At 44.3% G+C, this 25241-nt stretch overlaps 1 protein-coding gene across 2 annotated transcripts in view; it reads right to left on the bottom strand.

Annotated features, from left to right (window-relative positions):
- Positions 1-894: 894 nt before the first annotated feature.
- The window catches only part of PI4KB (phosphatidylinositol 4-kinase beta), a 58497-nt gene continuing 34150 nt past the window's right edge, over positions 895-25241 (bottom strand). Inside the window, exons 4-13 of one of the 2 annotated variants that reach the window (XM_048827985.2) lie at positions 22481-22525; positions 15030-15257; positions 13173-13400; positions 12088-12197; positions 10956-11060; positions 10100-10223; positions 9740-10005; positions 8879-9011; positions 8206-8326; positions 895-4578 (exon numbers count right to left, since the gene is read on the bottom strand). In XM_048827985.2, the coding sequence (XP_048683942.1) occupies positions 4397-4578; positions 8206-8326; positions 8879-9011; positions 9740-10005; positions 10100-10223; positions 10956-11060; positions 12088-12197; positions 13173-13400; positions 15030-15257; positions 22481-22525 (1542 nt within the window). In that variant the 3' untranslated portion in view covers positions 895-4396. The remainder of the gene's footprint in view (positions 4579-8205; positions 8327-8878; positions 9012-9739; positions 10006-10099; positions 10224-10955; positions 11061-12087; positions 12198-13172; positions 13401-15029; positions 15258-22480; positions 22526-25241) is intronic. The other variant, XM_075122994.1, reaches the window with a different exon arrangement.

Here is a 25241-nt window from a genome sequence, read left to right as displayed (position 1 = left end):
TTGAGGTGGGGTTCTTCTCCGAAAGGCCTCTCTGGGCTCCCGGCTCAATGCCTCCAACTCCATCACCTACATGCTCAACAATCCACCTTGAGATCCAAATGGGAAGCGGGGCTCATTCTTTCACCTGCATCATCCCCGGTAACGATAGTTCTGCAGGCAGAGCTCAGGGACACCCGTGCATCCTCATGACAGTTAGAAGCTCCCTCAGTGAGACCTGTCTCACCCTGTGACTGCCAGTGGTGTGGCACAGGCGTTAGCGATTCAACCTCAGTCAACCATTCTGTTAATGATGCATGAGGGGGAACAGAACCCAACTCTCACTCCGCCATAGCTGAGCTAGCTTGGTAGGGCTGCTAACTCAAGTAAAATCTCATTCCCATCACTAGCTGATCTGACTCCAATACCCACCAGGAGAAAATCTACCAGGTAAGGTTGGGACATATTTAGACATTTCCATTCCCCGAGTCTAATTCCAGCACCTTAAGCACAAGACCATCCTTCTGCTCTGCCACTGACTCACTGCATGACCTTCATCAAGTCATATCAGGGTGCCTCAGTTTCCCCACATGTAAAATGAGGATAATGCTCATTCACCTGTGTGTAGTGCTTGGAAATCCTCTAATGAGGATTAGTATTCAAAGGAGGTTAAAAAAACTAGATCTGTCCTGAAACCCACGGTTAAGTTCAAGATCTGCCCCCAGTGATCCTTCGGGGTCAAACTCTACCTACATGCATTTAATCTGTTTTATGCAAGCCTAGGGGTGTGATAGAAAGAGGCAGGCTTGGAATACGTAGGAAACACAAAGCAATCTTTCCCACCAGAGCTTTCCCCTTTAAGCTTTTTCTTAATTGCTGACGGCTTAACGAGACGCAATCAACAATTTCTGCACCAGCTTTTCTGTTTTTTTAAAAAAGGACATTTTATTAGAAATCAAGTTCTGGTTGTATATTTTATTTCTGAGTTTGGCCCATCCTTACTGAATAGGAAAATAAAAAGTCCCCACACATGGAAAGGTTCACACACAGTCTGTGTAGCCAGCAGCAGCTGTCAGAAAGGGTGTTCGCTTCAGCTCAAGGAGAGGCCATTAGTATGGCCTATTAGGATCTTATTTTTGTCCCTCTCCTCTTGCCATCATGCAGCCCATCCCCTTTTAGCTGTTAAAATGTACTCTCCATGAGGATTTTAAATGAAAACTACATTCCAAAGGATCCCATCCAGATTAAGTAGCAACAATCTGCAGAAGTCACCCAACTGGTTGGGTAATTTGTATACAGGGACATTATTTCACTTGCTAATTTGCCACTTGCAGCAATGCTGCTACTATGGGCTCAGTACATCTGATCACTGGGCATCCGTATGCCATCTGCTACATTAAAGGGGAACTTGGTTGCAGTTCACTTCCAGGTCAGGATAAATGCAGAGGGGGAAGCTAAAAAGCAAGATGGAGTCATTTGAAGTGTCTGTTCACGGCTTTTTATGGCCAAGCAAGCTTGAGTCGCGGCAGGAGCTGAAACATGAAGTTAGCCACTAAAGCAGTTTTCCGACAATTCAACAGGCTGCTAAGTGACATACAAATGAGTAAACTAAGCCTAAATTTGACCCAAAAGTTAAATCCCAGTGATCCCCACCAAAAAAACAAGGCAATTGCAAAGTTTTAAAATGATCCTTTCTCTGCTCTGAAACTCAGTAGTAGCCAAAATGACCAACATGTCATGGGCTGCTCCTACAAATAATTGCTACCCTCACTGCCAAGTGGATTACAGAAGGAGGTTAAAATTACCACTGCCAAGTGGATTACAGAAGTGTAACCCCATTCAACACAGCAGCCTGCAAATCTGTTTGTAAGCTACAACATGTGACAAGTATCACTCATTTTTCCAACATTCATAGTTACTTTTTGTCCTTATATTAGAGCGATACCACCCCGCCCCACACACTGATCATCCAAACAATTCTATCATTTCTAGCTCCACCCCTCTGGCACTGCAAGGCTGGGTCTTTCCCACAGAAATTCAGATTGTTCCTTAAAATCTACGGCCCCTTTTCCGAGCCCCTGCTGGCTGTTCCGGGAACAGCTGGGTCACAAGAGCAGTTACAAGGAGGAACTTAAAGGGAAAAATTAAAAAATGGAACGAACAGACAAAAGCAACTAGGTTAGTGTTTTTTTGGTAATGAAACTAGCACTAGGTCCTTTTCTATTCCCACCTGCAAGGATCAGCATATTGCTACCCAAGCGTTCTCCACTCCTTGCAAAGTCAATGTTTCAGACCTTTCATAATTCTTTCAGTGGACAGTAAAAAGCCAAAACTTACATTTTGCCAATCCATTTCCAAACTGGTAACAAGAATAACTGGTTTTGAGAACAGGAAGTGACAGAAGATTATGCCTCCCCACGACCTGTATGTTTTAATTGCAATTGGGAGACAGTGAAGCCTAGGTTGCTGCTCATCTGTTGGGCTGCAGGAGCATATGCAGTGGTTTGAACTTCTGGTTGCAAAACTTGGAAATATTGCCTCTTCCTGCCAGAAACCTCTATCCCATAATGTTAAAATACAGTTAAAAAAAGGCTAAATAATCAACATGGCAAAGTAGCACTAAACAAACACCTATTAACATGAGAGTCCACATACAGGAGTCAATGGGGGAGAACCAGGACTGAGGTAACAAATCACACACACTCAGGTAGTAGGGGATTCCACCATCTGATCAGCAGCTGCAAGAAGTCTGAATACACTGAGGGGAGAGAGGACAAGGGAAGGGACTTATGTCTGAATAGAGTTATACTAATACACAGAAATGGAGAAGCTTCAACAAATCAAACCTTGTTGCTCTTTATAAAGTACAGATGTTTTCAGCTGGACAGTAGCGGAAAGGGAGCTTTAAAAATGAAATCAGCCCAGCATAGAGTGATTTCCATGCCCTGGATCTATAAGCCAAACAGCCTGGCCTTACAACTTCACAGCTGTGTTCTACTGGTTCTTTGCAATAACTTTGTGCTTGTCAGCATCTGCTTTTGACCTGTTTCTGGGGATGAAAAATTAGCACGATCACTTCTTTACTTAAAACTGAAAAAAGGCACTAGCTATGCCCTGCTTGCTGCAAAACTAAAAATCAACCCGTCTCCTGAACTCTAGCTAGGTGTGTAAGCAAGGTAAGATGGATAAGTTTAGACTAGCCTTCAGTTACTCTAGGAAGAAAACTAGCAAAATCAGTCCACATTTTGCCTCACTCCCTGGGAGCCATGAAACTTGGCTCAGGCCAAAGTACGCCACCGAGGAGGGATGGGACAGGTTATAACCTCCAGGGGAACATTCTGCATATAGAGGTCCGATCCAGGTAGATGTAAAAACTCATCATCCACGGAAATGTAACCCTTGTGCGGATATCACACACAAAGCAACTTGCAGCCCCGCTGCTGAGTTCAAGGCGGTGCGAGTTCAGGGCCAGGCTACTGCATCACCAGGATCATCAGCCAAGGACAAGACATTCAGTGTGGCACAAACCCATGAAGTATGAATTCTGATATTATTGCAGGGGAAAGCTTCACAGCCCCAGATTTGTGGAACAAAGTCAAAAAGGTGCCCAAAGACAGACAGACGGGCATGCCGTTGCATGGCCAGACTATGAGAGACGTGGATGAAACGAAACAAAAAGATCTAAGTCCTAATAACCCTATGCTCCAGAAGGTTAAGACTGTGCTACATGGGTTGTGTCTAGTGATCTCAAGACACGTTTGTTGTCTAACTTGCAACTTAAACTTACATTAAAATGTGCAAAGGGTGAAAAAAGCCAAATCAACATCAGGAGAGTCAAATAATGCTGAGAACGCTGTACAGGAACATGCAGGGTTGGGGGCTGATGGGGATTCACCTCAACTGCATTCAAGTGGTGCTAGCAGAAGGCTCAAAATATCAGCAAATTCCAGACTCAGGGAGAAGGATGGTTTTGGCCCCCTCCACCCCAGGCCCTAAACGATTATGAGATTGTGGAAGAGTTCACAGGACATCAACAGGCATAATACTGAAATAAAGGTGGGAGGAACTGATGTACACATGGTTCTGGTGTCTAGCAGATGCTCTGTTGTCCACAGAGCGCTGATGGCTTTGTCTCACCAACGCCTGGACCCCGCGGTCACATTAAACGTGATCGCAATGGTTGTCACATGATTCTTTTTGTTTTTAGTCAATTTCACACGTGGATTTTGTTCCTCTGAACACTGTTTTTTGTTGGTGGTGGCTTGCGAGTCTGTTAAACCTGGCACCCGGGAGGTGCTACTGCTCAGCTCCCTTCACCACACGGGGCAAGACCTTTTCCCTCGGCCAGGTGGCAGGTCTCCAGCTGGGCACTGTGGCTGCGGCAAAAGCCATCCTTGAGTCGGTGGCAAGGGCGCAGCTGTCACATGATGCCGTTGGTGAGGTACTGGAAGCCATCATAGAGCTTGGTGGTGATTGACCGCATGCTGCCGTCCACCATCTGTTCAATGAGCATCTGCAGCTGCTCCTCCGTCATGTTCATGTGGAAACGCTCCTTCAGGTTGCGGATGGTACTGGAGCCATGGAAACAGGGCAGCTGAGAACCTAACACGTCGGGGTGGGGATGGGGACATAGGAGGAGACAAGAAGCAGAGTTAACAGCGAATTCTGGAGCAGTGGGAAGAACTTACACAGAATAGTTGAGAGTCAGAGCAGCCTGGTTTGGGAGGCACGTTTTGCAACTGCCGTCTAGTAATGACAAGGAAACCTGCACAGAGGGTCCCTTTAAGGTCTTGTCTGTCCTGGGAAGTGACAGGAACATGCGTTCACAACCACAGCATTGGGCCCCATTGTCAGCTGGTGTAAAATGGAGTCGCACCATCAACTCCAATGGAGTTGGACAGACATATGCCTGCTGGGAATCTGGCCCCACTAGTTCCAACGGCACTGCAGCCATTCACAGCAGCTAGAGAGCTGGCCCTCAGTATAAGCAAGGACACACCTTTCACCCATCATCTGGGGGTGGCTAACTCGTCCAGGCTAGGGTTAACAAACCGGCTAACACAATGTTATGGTTGTGTGCTGAGTGGTGCTTAAGGTAGTTTAGTTAAAGAGCTTCTAATACAGGAAAGTAGGCAAAGCCCAAATGAAGGAACCACCCCTGTTTCTTAAGCGACCACTTTAAAGTCCCCCTTGGATCCCAACACAATACTGCTTGATCTGTAGTTGAAAGCCAGTCTCTGCCAGGTGAGGAATACCTCGGTGGATGCTTGAAACCGGTGCCCAGTGGAGGAATGTGAGTTATTCCCCACTTCCTTCCCCCACTGCACCACACAGACTTTGAACTGCAATACCCTTACACAGGCTCTTCCCAACTCACCCTGCCGTGCAACTTCAGCCAAATGCAGCGGGAGACGGGAGGGAGGGAGGAAGAGCTGCTGATTCAGTGTGAGGGTTACCAACTAGGTATTCTGTATGTGTGCAGCATCCTTGCTTGGTGCTGGAGGATTTTACAGTCTGGGCTATTGGACTGCAAAGGAAGTGTTGAACCACACTAGCAACAAATCATTTGGAAATGGTCCAACAAGGCTGCTGCTACCTGTGCTCTAGCCTGAGCGGCCAGACAGGCGTGCAGAGGTCCACGTGCAAGAGCTGATGAATGAGGTTTAACTCTCCCCGTAACTGGGCGTGTGTGGAGGTAAATGGTGTTTTTAATGTACTGGGGTGGTAACTATTTTTGAGGACTCCAGGGGGCCAGACTACGTGGTCATAATGATCCTTTCTGGACTTAACCTTTATGAATCTATGAACTGCTTCAAGCCTGGTTACATGCCGCAGGGAGAGCTGCGAACTAACTAGGAGTAAGAGACTGCAACAAAATGCAGAGAGAGGGCACTGTGTAGACATCATCAAAACACTGACATTAATATCGAGGAAAACAATTACCGTATATACTCGTTCATAAGCTGAATATTTTTGGTAAAAAAAGTGACGCATCAAAGAGTGGGGATCGGCTTATAAACGGGTCTACACCAAATGTGATGATTTTAAACTCTATGAAATCATTGAATCGAATATCTAACACATGGTCGTTTTGTTTACCTGGAGCATCTGCAGGCACGGAGCCCCTCAGTTCCCTGTGGCCGCGGTTCGCCGTTCCCAGCCATTGGGAGTTGCGGGATATGCGTTCGCAGCTCTCATTGGCTGGGAATGGCAAACCGTGGCCACAGGGAGCTGAGGGACTCCGTGCCTGTGAACACTCCAGGTAAACAAAACGTCCCAACCCGCCAGCGGCTTACCCTGATGGGCCAGGAGCCGAAGTTTGCCACCCCCTAAAATATAGGGTCAGCTTATGAAAAGGTCATTCAGTTTTTACTATTTTTACCTATCCATCTTGGGGTGTCGGCTTATAAACGACTAATGAATGAGTATATACGGTAAATAGACTGGTTATTGCCCTCTGTGTAATTTTAAAGGGGAACAGACCCAATTCACTTACAGCTAGGTGCAACCTTACACTGTGCCATGGTATAAAATTGGATGGTTATTTCCACTCCTCTAACTTAGGTAGCTAAGCGTGTTATAGTATAGTAGGGAAATAAAGTTACAATATCTACAACATTTTTGATTTCCTTTTCCCTCTGCTCTTATGACCAGGCTGGCAACAGAACCCAGATTCCCAATACTCTCTGCTCTAACCATTAGACGACCTGACCATAGGATCCCAGCTGCAAAGCTGTAGTTTGGTGATGCAACCCCTGAATGCTTGCGTTAGGGACAGTTTCCCTGGCCCTGTAAGGGGAATGTAGTGAATATAATTCTGCTGCAGTGAGGTTGATAAAGTGGAACATTTATCAGACTAAGATCTCAGCTGTCCCAGCCAATGCCTACCCCATCCCACGCAACTGGGGCTGCTCTAACCTGCCACTGTGCTCGGACCTTGCCTGGTGCATGCAAGAAAAAGCAAAGCCCCATGGCAGGTTTGAACATGCACAGCTAGATGGAGGGCAGGCAGCAGTGCCACCCCCGTCCTTGCACAGAGGTTCCCCTCATGAGGATTGGGTGGGGGGAGCTCGGAGTGCCAGTCCCCGTACATACGCTACTAGTTGGGGAGCACTGGGCTGCTAGCCCCTTTAAGATCTCATACAATAGAAAACTTATCTGTGAATGTTCTATTCTGCTTCCTGACACTCACAGATGACCTGCGCTACCGTATGGACCTGGCTCTGCTGACTTTCTCCGTAACATCTCTGGCAATCTAGAGGACAAACTGACACACACTCAGTTATTGGCTTGCTTCTCTCCACACTTCAAGTGTCCGCAGGAGCATTATGATTGGCAAACAATTTTCCCCATCGCAGGCAACGTTGCAAATTACATTTTAAATAAAGGAGTCAAGATCAGCAAGCGAGATGCCTGCTCTTCAGAAGCTCGGTCCTGCCAAACCTATTTATCTTTCCATAGAACCCACACACACACACAGTAGTTAAATAGGAGTTAGACAACATACACAGAATGAGATAGGATCAAAGCATGCTACAGTTTCCCAGCATTAGCAATTTGACTGAATGCTTAGTTCTATGCAATGCTTTCAGGAGTGTCATGATAATTCTCCTCTAGTTCTTTTCCTCACAGGAGCTTAAAGAGCTTTCTATACTCTAATCCCCACAACACCTTCAGAGAGGCAGGGATCCCACTTAAGGGAAAATTTAAGTCACAGCACTTGCTGCTCCCATTGACCTAAGCTGGACTCACAGGTGCTGCTCAGCACTTCTGAAAATCAGGCCCCTAAATGACTCTTTCAAAGTCACGCAGAGTGAGTGGGAGAGCGGAGAACAGAATCCAGGTGACCTGAGTCGCAATCCCCTGCTCTCACCATTACACAAAACCTCCTCCATCCATCCTTTATATTCAAATCGCTACAATTCAAATGGTCTTATGCGGATGCATCATGCAGCCGATGTGGATCTTGCACGAAGATCCCAGAGACTAATATCGTCAGAACTGCCAGATTTTCATGTGGTGTTTCATGTCCGTCTTCTGTTTGGGAACACTTGCCCAATGCTGCGCAATGAAAAGAAAGACCATCTGGAGGGCAGAGACAGGGAGCAAAATTCTGCATCTAGTCACAGCTGTCTCCCCTTTCCCAGCACAGGTGTGTGAAATGCCCATATGTATCCTGTCAAGTGTAAGAGCAGGTTGGAGCCATGAGGCTGGAAAGCAGTGCCATACCTTGCTGCATTATCTCCACAATCTGGACGACTTTATCCATGTGCTTTCGGGCAGCGATGAGGCCTTGCAGCATCAGCATCTTGTAGTAGTTAAACATATCACCATCCAGACCGCCCATGACCTGGAAAGCAGATCAGACAGTGAGCACGGGTTCTAGTGACATGCCAAAAGCGTTCCGTAGAGAGGAAATTCCAACAGCAGCCCTGCCAGCAAAGACAGCTGGAAAAGCACACCAGGAATTATTTAAAAGGCACATTTATTTGAAGGATCTAATTTTATGGTAAGACTTTGCTCTTCTATATCAACTTTCTTCCTAGGATCTGAGAGTTCTTTAGGAATAAGAATTAACTCTTCTATAATGCCCCTCATTTGAATACTTAGCAGAAATCAATTACAATTCTCATAACTACTCTTCACCAAGAAATAGGGATCATCCCTCTTGTACAAATGGGGAAACTGATACACAGAGAAGAAGGGATTTGTCCAAGATCAGAGAGAAAGTGTGTATGGAAGAGAACCCAAGAGTCTGGTGTGCCAGTCCCCTGCTCTAATCACTAGACCACACTCCCTTCCAAATCTGGAAACAGAACTCAGGTTTCCTGGCTCCTGATCTTGTGCCTCAAACCACAAGACCCTTTCCCTTCCTGGCAGAATTTAGCTATAGCTCACTTACATCAACGAACTCCGACGTGAGCTTGAAGGCAGACGTCTCGAAGCCAAGGTTCCTGGGGGAGCTGGAGAGAATGAACCCAAAATCTATATGGATGATGTGTCCATCTGCATCCAGCAATATATTGCCATTGTGCCTTGAAGGGGAAAGAGAACGAGAGAGAAAACTGTCAACAAGCTCATATTTCAGACGCCATCTCCCTCCCAGTCACTTGGAGCCGGAGAATCACGCACCCACAGAGTAAAGAGCTATGAAGTCCTCACCCAATGCGGAGGAGCAACTGCTTGAGCACTGACAAAGCAAATAGGTACTGGCTTCAGTTTAAGCCAGCAGCATCTCCTGTTAATGCCAAGTGCACACGGGGCTGCAAATTTTCTCTGCTTGCCTCTTTTCTCTGCCTCTTGTACAACACTACCAAAAAATAACATTTTAACTAGGTACACATATGAGGGTTTATTGCTTACAAAACAGCCCTGCAATTACACAGCAAATGCTCCAAGCAGCATGGCTTCAACACAAACGAACTCCCACTACTCAAATTTCAGGTTCCCCTATGGTCATACACCAGCCACTTCCCACTGTTCTGATTCCCCAGCAAGCACCATGAGAGGATGCCTCTGCTCTCAGGGATTCCCTGCTGGTGGGGAAGACACGGAATGAGGTAAGTGGCATCTTGAGTAATGGATGCAATTTTGGAAACCTTACTACCCCCTTTGGGGGGTTTAATACACTTCTCTAAGGGGCAAGACTCAAGACAGTAATTCCCTGATTGCCGCCCCCCAGTGGTTGGTCCCAAGGCCCGGTGGGCAAGGAAATTCTTTCTGCTCAGACTACAGCCTCTTCACTCCAACACACAGGGCCCACCTGTCTTTGACCTGTAGCAGGTAGCACACCAGGCAGTATCCAGCACAGCTCTGCACAAAATTCCTCTGGGCCGTCAGAAATGCTTCGGTCGTGTAGTTGCCATGCTCCTGGAGGAAGTAGTCCAGCAGCGAGAGCTGGGATTGTTTCTTGACTTGGTGGATGGACACTGCGTTGACGACCGGCTCGATCATGCCGCTGTCTGCGGAGATGACGAGGATTTTGTATGGCTTGATCCACAAGGGCACGCGTTCCTGCTCCCAAATAGACTGAAAGAGAAAGAGAGAGTTGTGAGTCAAACGCACCAATGGGCTGCGTTTACGGACCCACAGCACTAGTGGGAGGTGTCTTGCTCTTTCCTACCTGCAGTTGTTTAAGGACCTGGAATGCTAGCAACTCTTGCCTGAGGTCATCTCCGCATTTGACAATCACCGAGAGGAGGCGCCAGTTTGGAAGATGGCCATAAGGGGAGCCTTCCCTGATCCGCCTGTGGGGAAATCACAAAGAGTTAAAGAGAGAGGAGAGCCTCTGCCTCCTTCAGGGCATTTCTGGAAAGAGCCTAGCACAACAGCATAGTAACAAGACAGCAGCTATAAGGCAGTACCAAGAGGTGGATTTTGATTCAAGAATTTCTAGACTCAGGATGTTTCTCTTTCACTGCTAGCATGTGCTTAAATGCTTTGCTAAACAGGGATAGTCTTCAGTATTTTGTTGACTTGGGGCTTTAGGACTGTCAGTTCTTGGAGCCGGGACAGTCGTTTATTATGTTTATACAGCGTTGACAAAAGTGCCATAGATAAGTGTTAAACAAGCAGAGAAGATGCCAAACTGTACAGCAGGAGGAATTAAGCAGCACTGGAAGGAAATAAGGAGCTTTTCTATCACTTCCCCTCCCATCCACAATCGTACCCCCTCCAAAAGAATAAGCCAAGCACCAAACTTGCGGGACTCAGAGCACCCTGGAACACGGAGCCTAAATTAATCACTGCTGTGTATGGAGACCTTTTGTTTTGGAAATATTGAATCTGAGTCAATATTTGCTCCCTAAAGGCAATCAGCACCCAAAGCTGAGGCTCCACATTTACTTACAGAGCAAATCAGCACAGGCAGCCACAAGGGAAGCTATTCCACAGAGACGAAGCTGGGATTTCAACACGGACCTATTACAGGAATGGGGGCAATTCAGCTTTCCCATGTACCCCACCTCCTTCACTCATACCTGACTTTCTCCTGCCAGGGCTCCTTCAGGGCAACAGCAGACGGATCCTCAGGGTCTCTCCTGAAAGCTGTCGGGGTGTGTGCAAGCTGCTCTGAGAGGCGCCGTCTAGAAAGTAAAGTCATTAAAAACACAAGTCTGCTTTCCCCAAAAGAGAGGTTTCAGTGACAATCCAATGCCATCATACCCACGTTAGCTCAAAGCACTTACAAGCTTGTATTGTTAGGGATCACGTCACCCATCACTGACCTGCAAACCCCATTTTGGGGTGGAACATAACATCTGTGTAGAGTTGTTGCACTGTTAAACAACAATTTAAGGTAGGGGATGAAGAAGAATGCTGTATCTAACGGAAACAGCAGAGGTTGATTTTCCATGAGCTGAATTTACTCCTTCAAATTAGGAAAATAGCGCTTACACCACTAAGTCTTTGGGACCACACATGGACAGAACCGCAGTCTTCAGTCTCATTCAAGTGAGTCAATTTTCAGCAACGCTGCACCCCCTAACGCGAGCTAAGAGGCTGCTCTCTCAAAAGAAGAACTCCATCAATTCCAGCTCTTGTAGTACTTCATGTTTCCCTTGGAGATCGTGCATTCAAGTACTGACCTTGCCTAAGCCTATTTAGCTTCCGAGATCTCAGATCTGTTGTAACATGCATGCTCACGCCACACATATATCACCAAATGGCTACTAACTGGTCAGTTGACTCACCTGATGAAGAACTGACCTTTTGACTTTGGTCTTGCTCCTAGTTTTCAAAGATACTCAGACCTGACACTGAGCTTTGCTTAAGTGAAAGAGAACCCACTACCCAGCTAATAAGTGCATCTCTTTAGAAGAGGCTTTGGAATTAATTCATACTGCACATCCCATTACACCCAGCCACTACTTAGCCCACACCTGCCTCCAGTCCAGGAACATACAGGGCACCTGATGCTCAGGCCTAGTGAGAAAGATGAGGAGTACTGACTAATGGGCTTTTTCACCAGAGATTTTAATGGAGATACCTGGTGTTACTCTTCCCCACCCAACACAAAGGCTTGTTTTAAATAAAGACAGTGAAACCCATCTCCAGCTCTGCGGTCTTTACAGTAAGGGAAATCTCCCACCCACAACGTAAGCTCACTGTTACCTAATATCACCAGCTGCTATGAACACAGGCTCTTTGCTCTCTTGGCTGGTGATGCTGTCCACGGAGAACTGGGAAATATTGTCACAGCTGTTGGTGTGCATCTCTGGAAGCTGGAAAGAGACACAAGACTGAGTTACAGACTAGAAAGTCTCAGTGTTCTCCTTAGTGCAAAATGATAAAATGTTATATTTATAAACCTTTCAGTCCAAATGATCCATTAATCACGTTCAGAGCCACTGAAATGAAGCCACTTCTAGGATGAAGGAGGTGAGCTTACACACTGTCCAACAGCAGGGCGAACCCTGGCTATGAGAAGCGTCCCATTGGACCTAATAGCCATGCAGAGCAGACAGGCCCAATTTTTAAGGTCTCATCCAAAAGAGAAGAACAGGCACAGAGTGAACTGCACAGCACTCGATTATCTACCTTGGTGGGATGAATGACTGAGTTTCTCCTGCCAAGATTTGAATCCGGGGCTCCAGGCAGGCTTGCTATTTTGATCTCCAAGCCAAGGCATTTTAATGTGTTAGGATGCAGATTTCACATTGCGGTTTACACTCAGTGCCTGGGATGTGCTGCATTGTACAAACGCTTTCAATGCACAAGAGGCTGCTCACAAGAGAAATTCTCTTGCACACATCTTTCCTTTACAAGCCAGGCAGCTACTCCTACCACGATCACGGTTGGGAAGCCCCTTGTTCACCAGCTAGCTCTGAGCTGCAGCTAGCTCAGTGCTCTCTCACTGCGGGACATGCCAAAAGGGAAGGAGTAAGACATTACAGACAAAGCTGTAGAGGCATCATGCTGAGCATGGCAAAGAGGCAAACCCTTGTGCATTCCACTCAAGCGACTCCGCTCTGGCTGCTCTCAATGTTGGTAGCATATTCCACAGAGAACAGCATCCAGGCCTCCTTGGCTGCAAGGAGTCACCAAAACAGGAGCCGGCTGAGATGGGGAGGTCCCTCTGAGAACAGACTGCACCATATGTCCCCTCTTCCTTATAACAGGGAACACAGTTCTATGGCTGGGACTCATTTTCCCCATTGGGTTTCTAGTCTTAGTGACGGGGAGTTTGGCTGCCTCACCTCCACCTGCAGTTCCCCAATATCATCCACAGACCAGGCTTCATCATCGTTGTCATAGTTGGGAACAGTTGTGAAGCTGCTGGCCCTCTGCTCATGAGTGATCCCACATTCTGGCAGGTTCTCCACAGACCTCGTGGTCCGGATGCGGTTCTCTGGGATCCGGGCTGGCACATTAGTGGTGTCAAAATTTTCACATTCAAGTACTTCAACGTAGATTAAATAGGGAGCCTGAGGGAAGCGGAAACAAATGTCACTGACACAGGGCTACACAACTTACACTGGCCAGGGTTTGAGTCCTTCATTTCTCTCTTGCTTTGCAGTTCACTTTTAACACTGGCCAGTATCTAGCCGTTCCATCATCAAACCACCCTGAACATGAATCAATCTACCTGCTCTCTCATCTGATCCTTAGATTGGTCCCTGTTCCTCAGTCTTGGTCCAGGACTAGGGCTCATACTTGCTACCATAATCCTGTGACTAATAATAATCGCTGTCTTCCAAATACACTGGGGATCAGCTAAATCTTTTTACAAATGGGAAAACAGAGGTTTGTGTGTCACAGACCAAGTTAGTGCCACATTTGGGAGTTCCTGACTCTGAGTCCTAGATCCTGCTGCTCTCTCCAAAATTTTCAGGGGTACCATGACTGGTAGGCGATTAAAGTATGTAACTAATAAATATACCTTTAATTTACATTCCAGATGAAGAAGGAATGAAGGAAGGGGTTTATAGTCATTTGTATTGATACTGAAAATCAGAGGATCTAATAAAATAATATCGCAATATCTTAAAGCCAGAAGTATCTCAGCTTGTTTAATGCACAAGGACATGTGCTCAGAGTAAGGTAAATGGAACAAGGCCGGCTTAGGGTCAAATGCTAATTACCTTGAGTAGCACCAAAGTGCATATTTTACTCTGATGTTTAAGAGACATCAGTAACATTCACATCAATGCAAAACTAACTTACAATCACCAGAAGAAAAAACGTTGAGCTTGGAGGGCTCAATCCTGCAAGGTACTGAGCATTTTGGCACTGATCTCGCAAAGCACATCGGTACACGCTTAACTTGAAGCATGTGAGTAGTGTCACTGGAGTTAATGGGAGCACTTGTGTGCTTAAGATCAGGGCCAGAGAGCTCAAAGCCATGCAGAAACAACCCATTAAAAGAGTAGCCTTGTATTCTGCCCCAGATGCCAGTAGCTCATATATAACCCAGGTAAGAATGTTACCCTAATATCTTTGGTCGATTTTGCTGACATTTTTGGGCTGGATTTTCAGATGCTGAATGCCTGCAGGTCCCATTTATTTCCACAGGAGTTATGCTGCTCAGCACCTTTGAAATCCAGTCCTTATCACACAGCACTGAAACCACACGCCACCATTAAACTTGGCCCTTTTTCTGAAGGGCTGTTGCTAGGGTTTGAAAGTGGCCAAGAGGGACATGAATCCAGGAACATTTCAAACCCAACATTAGAAAGCTTTGGGGAAACTTCCTCTCGCTCAAGCCTTCTCTGGACTCTCCCCTCCCAGCTACCCTTGCATGGACTCCTCTTCCTAGGTCTCTTGAGTCCTTGACCTTCTCAAGTGATGCAGCCCAGAGAATGACAGCAGGGAAGCCTGCTATGTGCTGCTCTACCTGCTACATCTCTGTACCATATGGTGACGACAGACCCTGCCAGGTGAATCTTATTCATGACTGGTTAAGAGAAGGTGAATTATTATTTATTTAGCTTAATATCCAGAAGCTGCAGTGAGCTACGTTCTTAATGTTGGGTTCTCTGAAGTCAGCTTTTAAGGGAAGTGCTAATCTTACAATGCTTCAAGAGAACTAATCTTCCTTGCTCGGCCACTCTTACCTTGTCCTTGGAGTTGAGCACCACCGCCTGCGTGTGGGGCACCCGCACCACATGATGGTCAAAGCCAGCTGTGGGAAGCCAGATGCGTGCCGGAAGCTTATGGTTAAGTAAAGACAGCTCCGAGATAAGACGCTGAGTCTTCTGCTCTTTGGTGGGCAAAATGGCTAGTCTCTTTCCAATGGCCATCAGGGATTTGATGAATTCTCTCTCTGGGGCAAGTCTGACAGGCTAAAATGTTTTAAGGAAGTGGGAGAAGAGAGTTACAAGGCAACAGTTGTGTGCGTAAGAACCCACAGTTCTACAATTAGGAGTCAGTCTGAAATTGTTGGGATAAACTGCACACGGAAGAGAAGCTTCTACTACCTGTCTGATGCTCTTGTGAATATAAGGAGTAGGTGATCATCTGTAAAACAGGATACCAAAAAAGTATGTATACTGAACACAAAAACCTCCCTAGAGCATTTCACTCACCTTGAAACTGGCCATTTCCACTGGGATAAAAATCTTCGCACCACAATCCCATTGTGGTGCTGACTTAACATGGTTATTTTTGTTCACTTACTCATCTATCTGTGCAACACCACACGTCTGGCAACAGTGTAAAGTCTCTACTCCTAGAGAGCCATTAGAGGGAGCCCAGATCTTTTTCTCTAATTCTACCAGCCTCACACAGTTACTTTGTCAAGGTTGGGTTGTTTTTTTAAGTCAAAATCTGGGGAATATTTCTCAGAATTCTGACCATTTTATGGTGGGATTAAACCTCAAGCTTAAAGTGCAGCTTAAAGCTTTTAACCATTAACATATTTGTGAATGTGGCTGCTGTATTTTACAGGTTAAACATTGTTCTACTCATTTTGAGCAGCAGAACTGTAACTTGAAATGGTAGAAGTTTATAGTTGAATTTTGCCATTAAAGACAAAGAATTAAAAGCTGTGAAGTGCCCCCATCACCGATCATGCTAGAAATGCACATGCAAAAGCTATGTAGCATGGGCAAAGAGAGCAAAGGAAAAATTATTTATAACAGAACACCTATGAAAGACTAAGTGAAGTTGGTAAAAAAGAAAAGTAGCCATCTAGTTAACATTAATGTCCTTTTCCATCCTCTGTAAGAGCAGAGGGGTTTAGTTTTTGTCTGTAGTCCACATCAAAAAGCTTCCATGCTTCAATGTAAGTGTAGCACCTGACTCTATAAAGCAGTCAATAGTCACCCTCCTGAAGACAGCAGCTTTCCCTCACTAAGCTAAGCTGGCTAAGAAAGCGTAGGTGTCCTTGCGATAGGAGGAAATGTTTGCACAGCATCCACGGCAGCATGATCAGTTGCAACCACCAGCCATAGAATGAATGTTTAAAAACCCTGCGCCATCCGATGTTCGGTCCTTTAGCATACACACATCTGAACTACATCATGTAGCTCCCATCTTCTATTTTAACAATCCCCATCCAAAGTAGAACCGCCCTGTCTGTATGTTACCTTTCAGACTGGCATCCTGATTTCATTGTCCACTATACAGAAACTACCTCTCCACACTTCTGATAACTCAGTTCCTTCTTGTTCCTGACCACCACACTGATGCTAACATACTCACTGCAGGGCTAGCTGCAAACTGGTTAAAAACAAATATTCTGACCCTCCAGAAGTATCCATAACACTGAATCCATCCACTTTTCCCACAGAATCTTCTGGGCTCTTTCAACCAAAACCCCAAAATGCTGCAATTGCTTATTATGATTATTGCTCCTGTTTTAAAGTTTGTTGTGCCTCATGGCTCAAGTCAATTTTCATCTTTGGTGTGTGTGCATCTGATAATTTCACATACAAAAATCAAGCAGCATAATTTATGGATATTGAAACTTTCATGCATTGCACACGCTACTGAGATATTCAATAAAGCCTAGTTACTGCAATAGTGATTTATGATTGTGTCCAATAGGATAATTAATGAATGGAACTCAGAGGCATAAACATAACAGCAAGCTAAGAGTGAAACCCTGCTTTCCTCAAGGGGACTGTCCAAATCTTGATCTGCTAGGAAGAGAGCACTGGTACATACATCTAGGGCAACGCACAATTCAGCTCATCACTTCAACATCCTATATTCTCTTGGTTTTTAACTGTTTAATGGTTTAATACTTCTCATTCATACGTTTCTCCTTGACAACATGCTTCGTAAACATTAACCAATTAAGCTTCCCAGCCCCTCAAGTGAGCTAATGCTTGGCACTTAAATCACTTTTTATCTATAGCTCAAAGCATTTACAAAGTTACATATCATCATCCCTGTTTTAGGAAGAGGGAAGCAGAGTGAGAGAAGGGAAGTGACTTGCACAAAGATACTGTCAGACAGGAGTAGAACTCAGAAGTTCTAGGCTCTCACTAGAAGAGCTCCACATAAGCCTGAAAGCTTGTCTCTCTTGCCAACAGAAGTAGGTCCAATAAAAGATATTACCTCCCCAACCTTGTCTCTCTAATGTCCTGAGTCCAACACAGCTACAACAACACTGCATAGACATTTCCTGGAAGTTTGTCTGGATTATGGACCTCTGGAGACACCTCAGGCCCTCTACTCCTCCAGTCAGTCGTGAACTGCCAGGAAATGGCCTCCCTATTGTTTATTGTTGCTAAGTTCCTGCGTGCCAAGCAGCTCATTGAGATATACTTTGTTCTTCTGCTGAGGTGCCAACACAGTACGGAAAATTAATCTCCACCTTGAGTCCTGTTACAGAGGCCATTTTGGAAAATGTAAACACCCAGTTGGATCCACAGTCACTGACCTTGAATGGTACCAGCAACCTTAAGCTATGTCTCTATATAAGACACTGAACCCCAGAAAGGTCCGACAGATTGAATTAAGCCAATGCAGACCTGCATTTCAGCATTAGAAAATTAACAGTAAGCTTACCTTACATGGGATCATGACATTAAACTAACTTCTGAGGCCAAGCAGAGAGAGGTGGAAGTGAAACCTTATTCCTTCATTCAGGTTCTCAGCATAGTTAAGTATCACTCTAGCACTCTCTGGGCCAATATAAACACTTACTTGATACTACAGCACCACATTTAACTGGTGATGTTTTAAAATCACTCCGTCCCCTAAAAAAAAAAAATCTAAGTTAAACCATGACATTTTAGGTCTGGATGCTGCTGAATAACTTACTCCGATTATGAACACAGCCCAGATAACTGGCATCCTAAGGTCACTCAGTACACTATCTTGCAGCGATCAGAACAAGGCATTTGCTATGCTCAGGTGGTGTGTGTGTGAGGGTGGGAGCGTGATTTTGGTTTGATCTGGAGCAAGCCCTGTGGTCTGCTCAGGAGTTAGGATGAGTGGTTTGGGGAGCAGTGCTTGGGTCACCTTCTCCAGCAACTGTCCTCTCCTAAGCATGTGCCTTTCCTATGGAATCGTAGGTCATTTTCATCTTTAATTTCACATAAGTATTATCTACTCCAGCCTCTCAGCCGGCACAGAAGGCTGACCGTTCCCCAGGGCTTTTGCCCAGTTTAGTTTTCGTGTCCCAAGCAGTGGAGGGTCTCCCCACTTCCCTTTGGGGCACCTGGCACTGGCCACTGTTAGAAGACAGGATACTGGGCTAGATGGACCTTTGGTCTGACCCAGTATGGCCTTTCTTATGTTCCACAATCTAAGAGATCTTATTGTCAAAAAGCATCTCCTGACGTTCAATCTATATTTTCCTTGTCTCCAATATCATCCCCATCCTGTCCACTGTAAGCAATTCCTCTCTCGCGCTGCTTGGCATGTGTATTAAAACATTTGTAGATTGCTATGCTCCCACTTAGCCAGGCTATACAGACTTCACGCTTAGTCTTTCCTCAATTCAATCCCCCTCCTGTCTCCCTCACCACATTTCTTTGCTTTTTTCTGAGCTCCCTTCAGTTTATATCTTTCTGGTGCCAGAAATTAGCAACACCACAGGTGCTGTCTCGGAGCGATACACAGCAGAATCTCATTTATATCCGGTTTCTCAGCATCTCTTACATGTTCTTTCACTTCCACTACTAAACTGGTAGAGACTCTTACCTGATGCACTGAAAGCTAGACAATAGTTAAAGACGGTGTGTAGCACAAGAAGCAGGCTGTAGGTCTTTACAGAAACAGAGCAATGATGCATAGACTAGAACGGATGTTCTACAGGGCATCTAGACTCTTCCAGCTAACTGTACGCTGCCACTGGGTTTCAAGATTAAAAGTGTTAATTATGAGGAATACCACATATCTCATACATGTGCATGTGTATTAAAAACCTAAGCAATTTAGCTAGGCATAGGTGTCTGCAGCTGGTTTATAAATAGGACATAAATGTTTGCAGAGTCTGATTGGCTACAATAAAAGTCTGCCATGTTCAAGCATGACATGAATAACCATGGTTAGTGAAGCCTGAAGAATAGATTTCTCTCCTGAGGGAAAAAGGCAGAAGCCAACAACACACAGAGTCCCTTCAGGTTACAGAACAGGCATTTAAATTGTAAGTGGATCTCACACGCTTTAGGCAACATTGATGTGAGAACTATAAAACTGAAATCACTGATATGAAGGTAACAACTATCGCTATAAAATATAGATTTTTTTTTTGCTCTTCTACTGCCCCTTCTATCCAAGGGTCTGAAGGCATTTTACAAACATTAAACCTTCCCAACAACCTTCTGGAGGTATTTAAGTATTTGTGACGTTGCACTCCATATGCTTTAAGGAAGTATGCTATGAATATGACATAACTGGAATATGCTTTAAGCTAAATAACCCTTGTATGGTGTCATGAAAAAACTTCACTGTATTTTCCACTGAATGCATCCGATGAAGTGAGCTGTAGCTCACGAAAGCTTATGCTCAAACAAATTTGTTAGTCTCTAAGGTGCCACAAGTCCTCCTCTTCTTTTTATTAAAAAACTTGTAATCTACTAAGTGTGTTCATCCCATTTGTTTGCATGTACTATTTCTATATCTAGAGTTAGGAGAATAAGATATAAACTTGGGTCACTGATGTAAACGTATTAAGTGGAAGTTTCAGAGGAACAGCCGTGTTAGTCTGTATTCGCAAAAAGAAAAGGAGTACTTGTGGCACCTTAGAGACTAACCAATTTATTTGAGCATGAGCTTTCGTGAGCTACAGCTCACTTCATCAGATGTGGAGGCCATTAAGGGTGCTCCAGAAACAATCAGTTGTAAATGGCCCTAATTACTTGGAAGACTTCCTGTGTACGGTTGGGCCAGCCCATGGGGAATGGAGACTAGGGGTCTTACAGTGACATGTGACCATGTCACCTGTAAATGAAATCCATCTTAAATCTGGTACTTTTCCATTTAGAAGGAGGGGTGGGGACCCAGAGAGACAAAAGATTCCCACCTTACGCCAAAGCTATAAAAGGGGGTGGAGAAGGACAAAGGTGGCAGCCAGTCATGATAAATCCCCTGCTTACCACTTGAGATGTCTGCTGGATCTAACAAAGACTGTACCGGGGAAAGGATTGGGCCCAGACTAGGAAGGAGTCTAGTCTGTGAAAGAAGCTTATTGGAATATCTCTGAGAGTGAGATATTACCTGTAATCAGTTTCTTCAAGTATTAGGCTTAGACTTGCGTGTTTTGTTTTATTTTGCTTTGTGACTTACTTTGTTCTGGCTGTTATTACTTGAAACCACTTAAATCCTGCTTTTTATACTTAATAAACCCAGAGTAAGTGATTAATACCTGGGGGTGCAAACAGCTGTGCATATCTCTCTATCAGTGATATAGAGGGCGAACAATTTACAAATTTACCCTGTATAAGCTTTATACAGGGTAAAACAGATTTATTTGGGGTTTGGATCCCATTGGGAGCTGGGTGTCTGGGTGCTGGAGACAGGTAACCTGGTGAGCTGTTTTTAGTTAAGGTCTGCAGTGTTGGGGGTGTGTCCCGGACCCTGGGCCTGTGTTGCAGCAGGCTAGAGTGTGTGGCTCAACAAAGCAGGGTTCTGGAGTCCCAAGCTGGCAGGGAAAATGGGCTCAGAGGTAATTTCAGCACATCAGGTCACAGTCCCAAAGGGATCTCTGTCACTGAACCTGTCACAGTATTATCCTCTTTTTATCAAAAAATAAGGAATAGAAAAATGTAGCGACCCAAGGTCATGCAGCAATACAGTGGCAGATCTAGGAACCGAACCCAGGAGTCCTGGCTCCCAGCCACCTCTTCTCTAACCACTAGCATGCATTGCCTCTTTGAGAACACCCTATCACCCTTGGCAAATATTTTAAGGTTGGCTGACTATATCAATAAATGCCAACCCTCTTCAGTGTGTTGCTTCTAAACTGGTTGTACGAGAACAGCATTGAGTCACTTTATGAGCCCACTGTAAGGTTTCATTTACCATCCTTTTCTTACTGTTTCACATAGTGAAATAATCTGTGGAAATAATCCTAGAACACGATAAGACTTCAAATCTACTCATTAGAGGAGCAAGACAGAGTCAGGTACACATTTGCAAGAGCTCATTTACACAGGAGGAATTCAACTTATTTGACTAACAAAATGGTATGTAAGACACTGTAAATAATTATATTAAAAAGACAAACCCCACAGCTCTCAATAAGTGATTTTTGATCATGGACTACATATTCAATACATGGGAAGCCAATTAGGAATCCCAAAGTGAGAATGTGCACTGTTAGGAAAATGGTACAAATTGAAGAGAGATGCCCTTGATTAAAAATGAAAAATGTTTCATAACAAGAGAAGAGTTATTAGGGAACATCAGTTTTGATCTAAAGTAATTTCATCAGACAGAAAACTGATTTTTGTGGAAAAAGCAAATTAAATCCCATCTGGCAGACAACTTGTAAGAAAATTTAAGGAAACAGCATTTCCTCTAACTAGAGGGGAGAACACACACAGACGGGTTTGAATGAGTATTCAGAATTCGTATTATCAGCCAGGGTTATTCACCTGCGTTAAAGCTTGTAATTTCTTTTTAAATGCAATTTTTTATATCTCCATAGATGGGTATTTATTGACAAGATACAATATCTAACTTGCAGGCCCCCTCATGACTTCTTGTTTGCTTTAGTCAAAATTGTACAAACAAAATTTCCCAAAGCTCTGTTTAACTTGTATTTCACTGAAGGCTATTGAAAAGCATAAACTGGACAAATGTTATCCTTGTGTTCAGATCAAAATGTTATCAACTTCTCTGTTTTGCCTCTGCATAAGACAGGATAGCAGAACTTTGCTACAGCTCAAGAGGACTCAGCCAATAGAATGCATGCACTGGGCATAAAATGCTGGCATAGAAATGCTCTTGCAATGCAGTGTTCTACATGGAGTGGCTTAACATCAGAGCTGTTTAAGGGCCACTGCCAGGTGACCAGAGATTAGTATTTCAGGACACAGAGGAAATGCTGCTGTAAAATAAGGAAGCGAGGCAACCCAGCCACTTGAACAAAACTGGCCAAACTTACGGAACAGAATGATTTATCAACACTTTCCGTACTCGATGAGAATTCCTGGGAAAAGGATGAAAGGATTTTTTTTTTATTTTTTTTTTTAAGAAAAATAAAGAAAGAAAGAAGGGGGAGAAAAGGCAATAGTTTAGCTCCAATTTTATAAGACCATTTTTCATTTATTTAAAAAAAATCAGGCTTGCTAACCTTTAATAAGAAATTGCAAAATCTGATAGAGAATCTTATTTTACGATGGTCATTGGATACTACTAGAGTGATCAGGGGTTAATGGATCTGGCAATAACTTTATGAATCTTGATTTATTACTAGTATGATGCCATATATGTCCATGAAGCTTTTCAAACACAGACAGGGTTCCCTGCTCCAAAAATATTACAATCTAAGTTAGATCTGATTAGATTAGGTCCGTTATTGTTGAAATCTTGTAAACAGTGTCAAATGACTTTATTTTCATTGGTCAAAATCTTTCCAAAATACTTCATCACACAAAAATGAAGGTCAAAAGTACTCCAGATTCTCCAAAACATATTAGTGCTATCAAATATCTGTTGTAGCGTCCAAATCAGTTTGTATTATTTAAAACGCAGTAGTGCCTAGAGGCCCAAATCAAGGATCATGGTCCTCCTGTGCTAGATGCTGCATGCAAAACAAGCATGCCCCAAACAATTCACAATCGAAACTACAAAAGTTTTCCTCCACCACTGCATCCATCTATAATTTTTCATTGAGTACGTTAATTTGAACAGCTTTTTCACTAGAAAATTATCCTCATGGTAATTTATCCTAGAACCAGACTAAAAAACCCAACAATTAAGCCATTTGTTCAATGAAGTTTGCGAGGCGGAACTCTAATCAGGAGACAAGTATACTGAAGAAGTAGATTCACCATACTATCAGCAAACCTTCTTTGTATCAGCAGGGCCGCAAACACAAACTATTAATCAGACTTCTTTGCAAGCAGAGAAAGATGAATTTTGTGTAGCTGCTGTAATGGTTATTTTAGGTTCCATCACAAATCATTCCTGAGTAGATAGATGACCTCAATTTAATGTCGCTTGCTTGATTCCTTAGATTCATAACACAGTCTGCGCATAATCTTGTAGTTTACATTTCCATGGTCCCTACTCATTTTATGGTCCCCATAATTTTCCAATATCCAAAAGTGAAAAACAAGAGGCAGCAGCAGGCGTACAGAAGAGAACTGTTAATATAAATGAACAATAACTATTCTACCCACAGAGCTAAGTGCAAATACAGCCTAGATTACACATTCTTGAAGAGCAAGGGTGCTCAAGGCAACAGGGGCACTGGTAGCGACAGATCACCAAGCAATTCTGGTAATTGAACAGAACTCCTAGTCATTTTTCTCTCCACTTCACACCGCAGGAAGAAATTCCAACACAATTTCATGTTTGGAACCCAACCCAGCAGATGGTCATGGCACTCCAGAATTTACCCCATTCACTGGAGAGACTTCCCCATGCTTGACAGAAATTCAGACAGCTTCCAAACCATGTCTGACAGCTGCAATAGGAGCTTGTTAAAAACCTAGCTAAGCTATGCAGTGTCCAGACCACGTGTCTACACTTGAAATGGAAGCAGCTGCAATTGGCACCATTTCATAAAAATTCAGTGCAGCCCATGGTCTCCTGGAATGCTACCAACATGGGCCTCATGAGGCCAAACCCAGGGCAACCTCTCCTCTACTCCGATTCCTGTAGAACAGAAGCGATTTACACCAAGATGTGCTGACACCATAACCCAATCCAGAAATGTAAGATGGTGCAGAACATGGTGACCTATTTAAAAGCAGTGCTTCTCGGCAGCACTGTGTGACACCACTGCTTTGCCGTCTGCACTGGCTGCCTAACGGTTTCCAGACTGAGTTTAAGGTGTTTGCTTTGGCCTGTAAGTCCACAAACGGCCTGAGATCTTTCTAATTGAGACATAACCTCTTTCCTCATGCCACACTGCCAAAGTCGCCAGGGCAAAGCTGGCTCCCCCTTGATTTAATAAAAAGGCGGTAGAGGAAGGAACCTGAAGAGCACTTTCCATGAAGGGTTCATGAGATGAGCCCCATACCACCTGCCCTGGAAACAAACCTGGGTCTGTTTACCTTCAGTGCACACTACAAGTAGTAATTTGCATGGACTGCTGCAGAGGATGGGGTGGAGATTTGTGTGGGGAAGGAGAATTCTGTGTTTGTTAGGGATTCGGGTCCGACAGCAGTCACTTAATTTTATGTTTGTAATTTGTGGCAGACGTGCCGAGAGTTTTGGCTAAGATTTATGGTATAAATCTGAATAAATAATAATAAATGTTTATATTTCAGCAAAACTCTCCCCCTTTGGTTTTCTTCTGGCTCAAAGGCAGCAATATTCTGATTCCTTGAATAAAATAGGGTTAAAACAAAACCAGTATTTCTGTAGTGCCTCATTTAAAATCCTTCAATCTGTTATTTTCATACAAAAAGAGAGATAATATTGAAGCCTCACACCCTTGAGACTGGTGTGTAATTGATTTAATTCATTTCCCAAAGAGAAACAAACAGACCTGTTTTTAGCATGTTAATTACAGGGACATGCTAATTCCACAAGGCTTAATCTTACTCGAGAAATAATCGCATTTAAATTAATAACTTCCTCATGAGCACATTAAAAAAAAACCCTCCCAATTCTTAGGCCACAATGGTGGGTGGGCGCGTGCTCACATATTTTAAGCAACAGCCTTGGAAGACTCATCAGGAAGCAACTATTTG

Source organism: Caretta caretta, chromosome 24 (assembly GCF_965140235.1).
Source record: "Caretta caretta isolate rCarCar2 chromosome 24, rCarCar1.hap1, whole genome shotgun sequence".
Taxonomy (NCBI): domain Eukaryota; kingdom Metazoa; phylum Chordata; order Testudines; family Cheloniidae; genus Caretta; species Caretta caretta.
The sequence above is the reverse complement of the archived record's forward strand: the minus strand, read 5'-3'. Positions and strand labels throughout refer to the sequence as shown.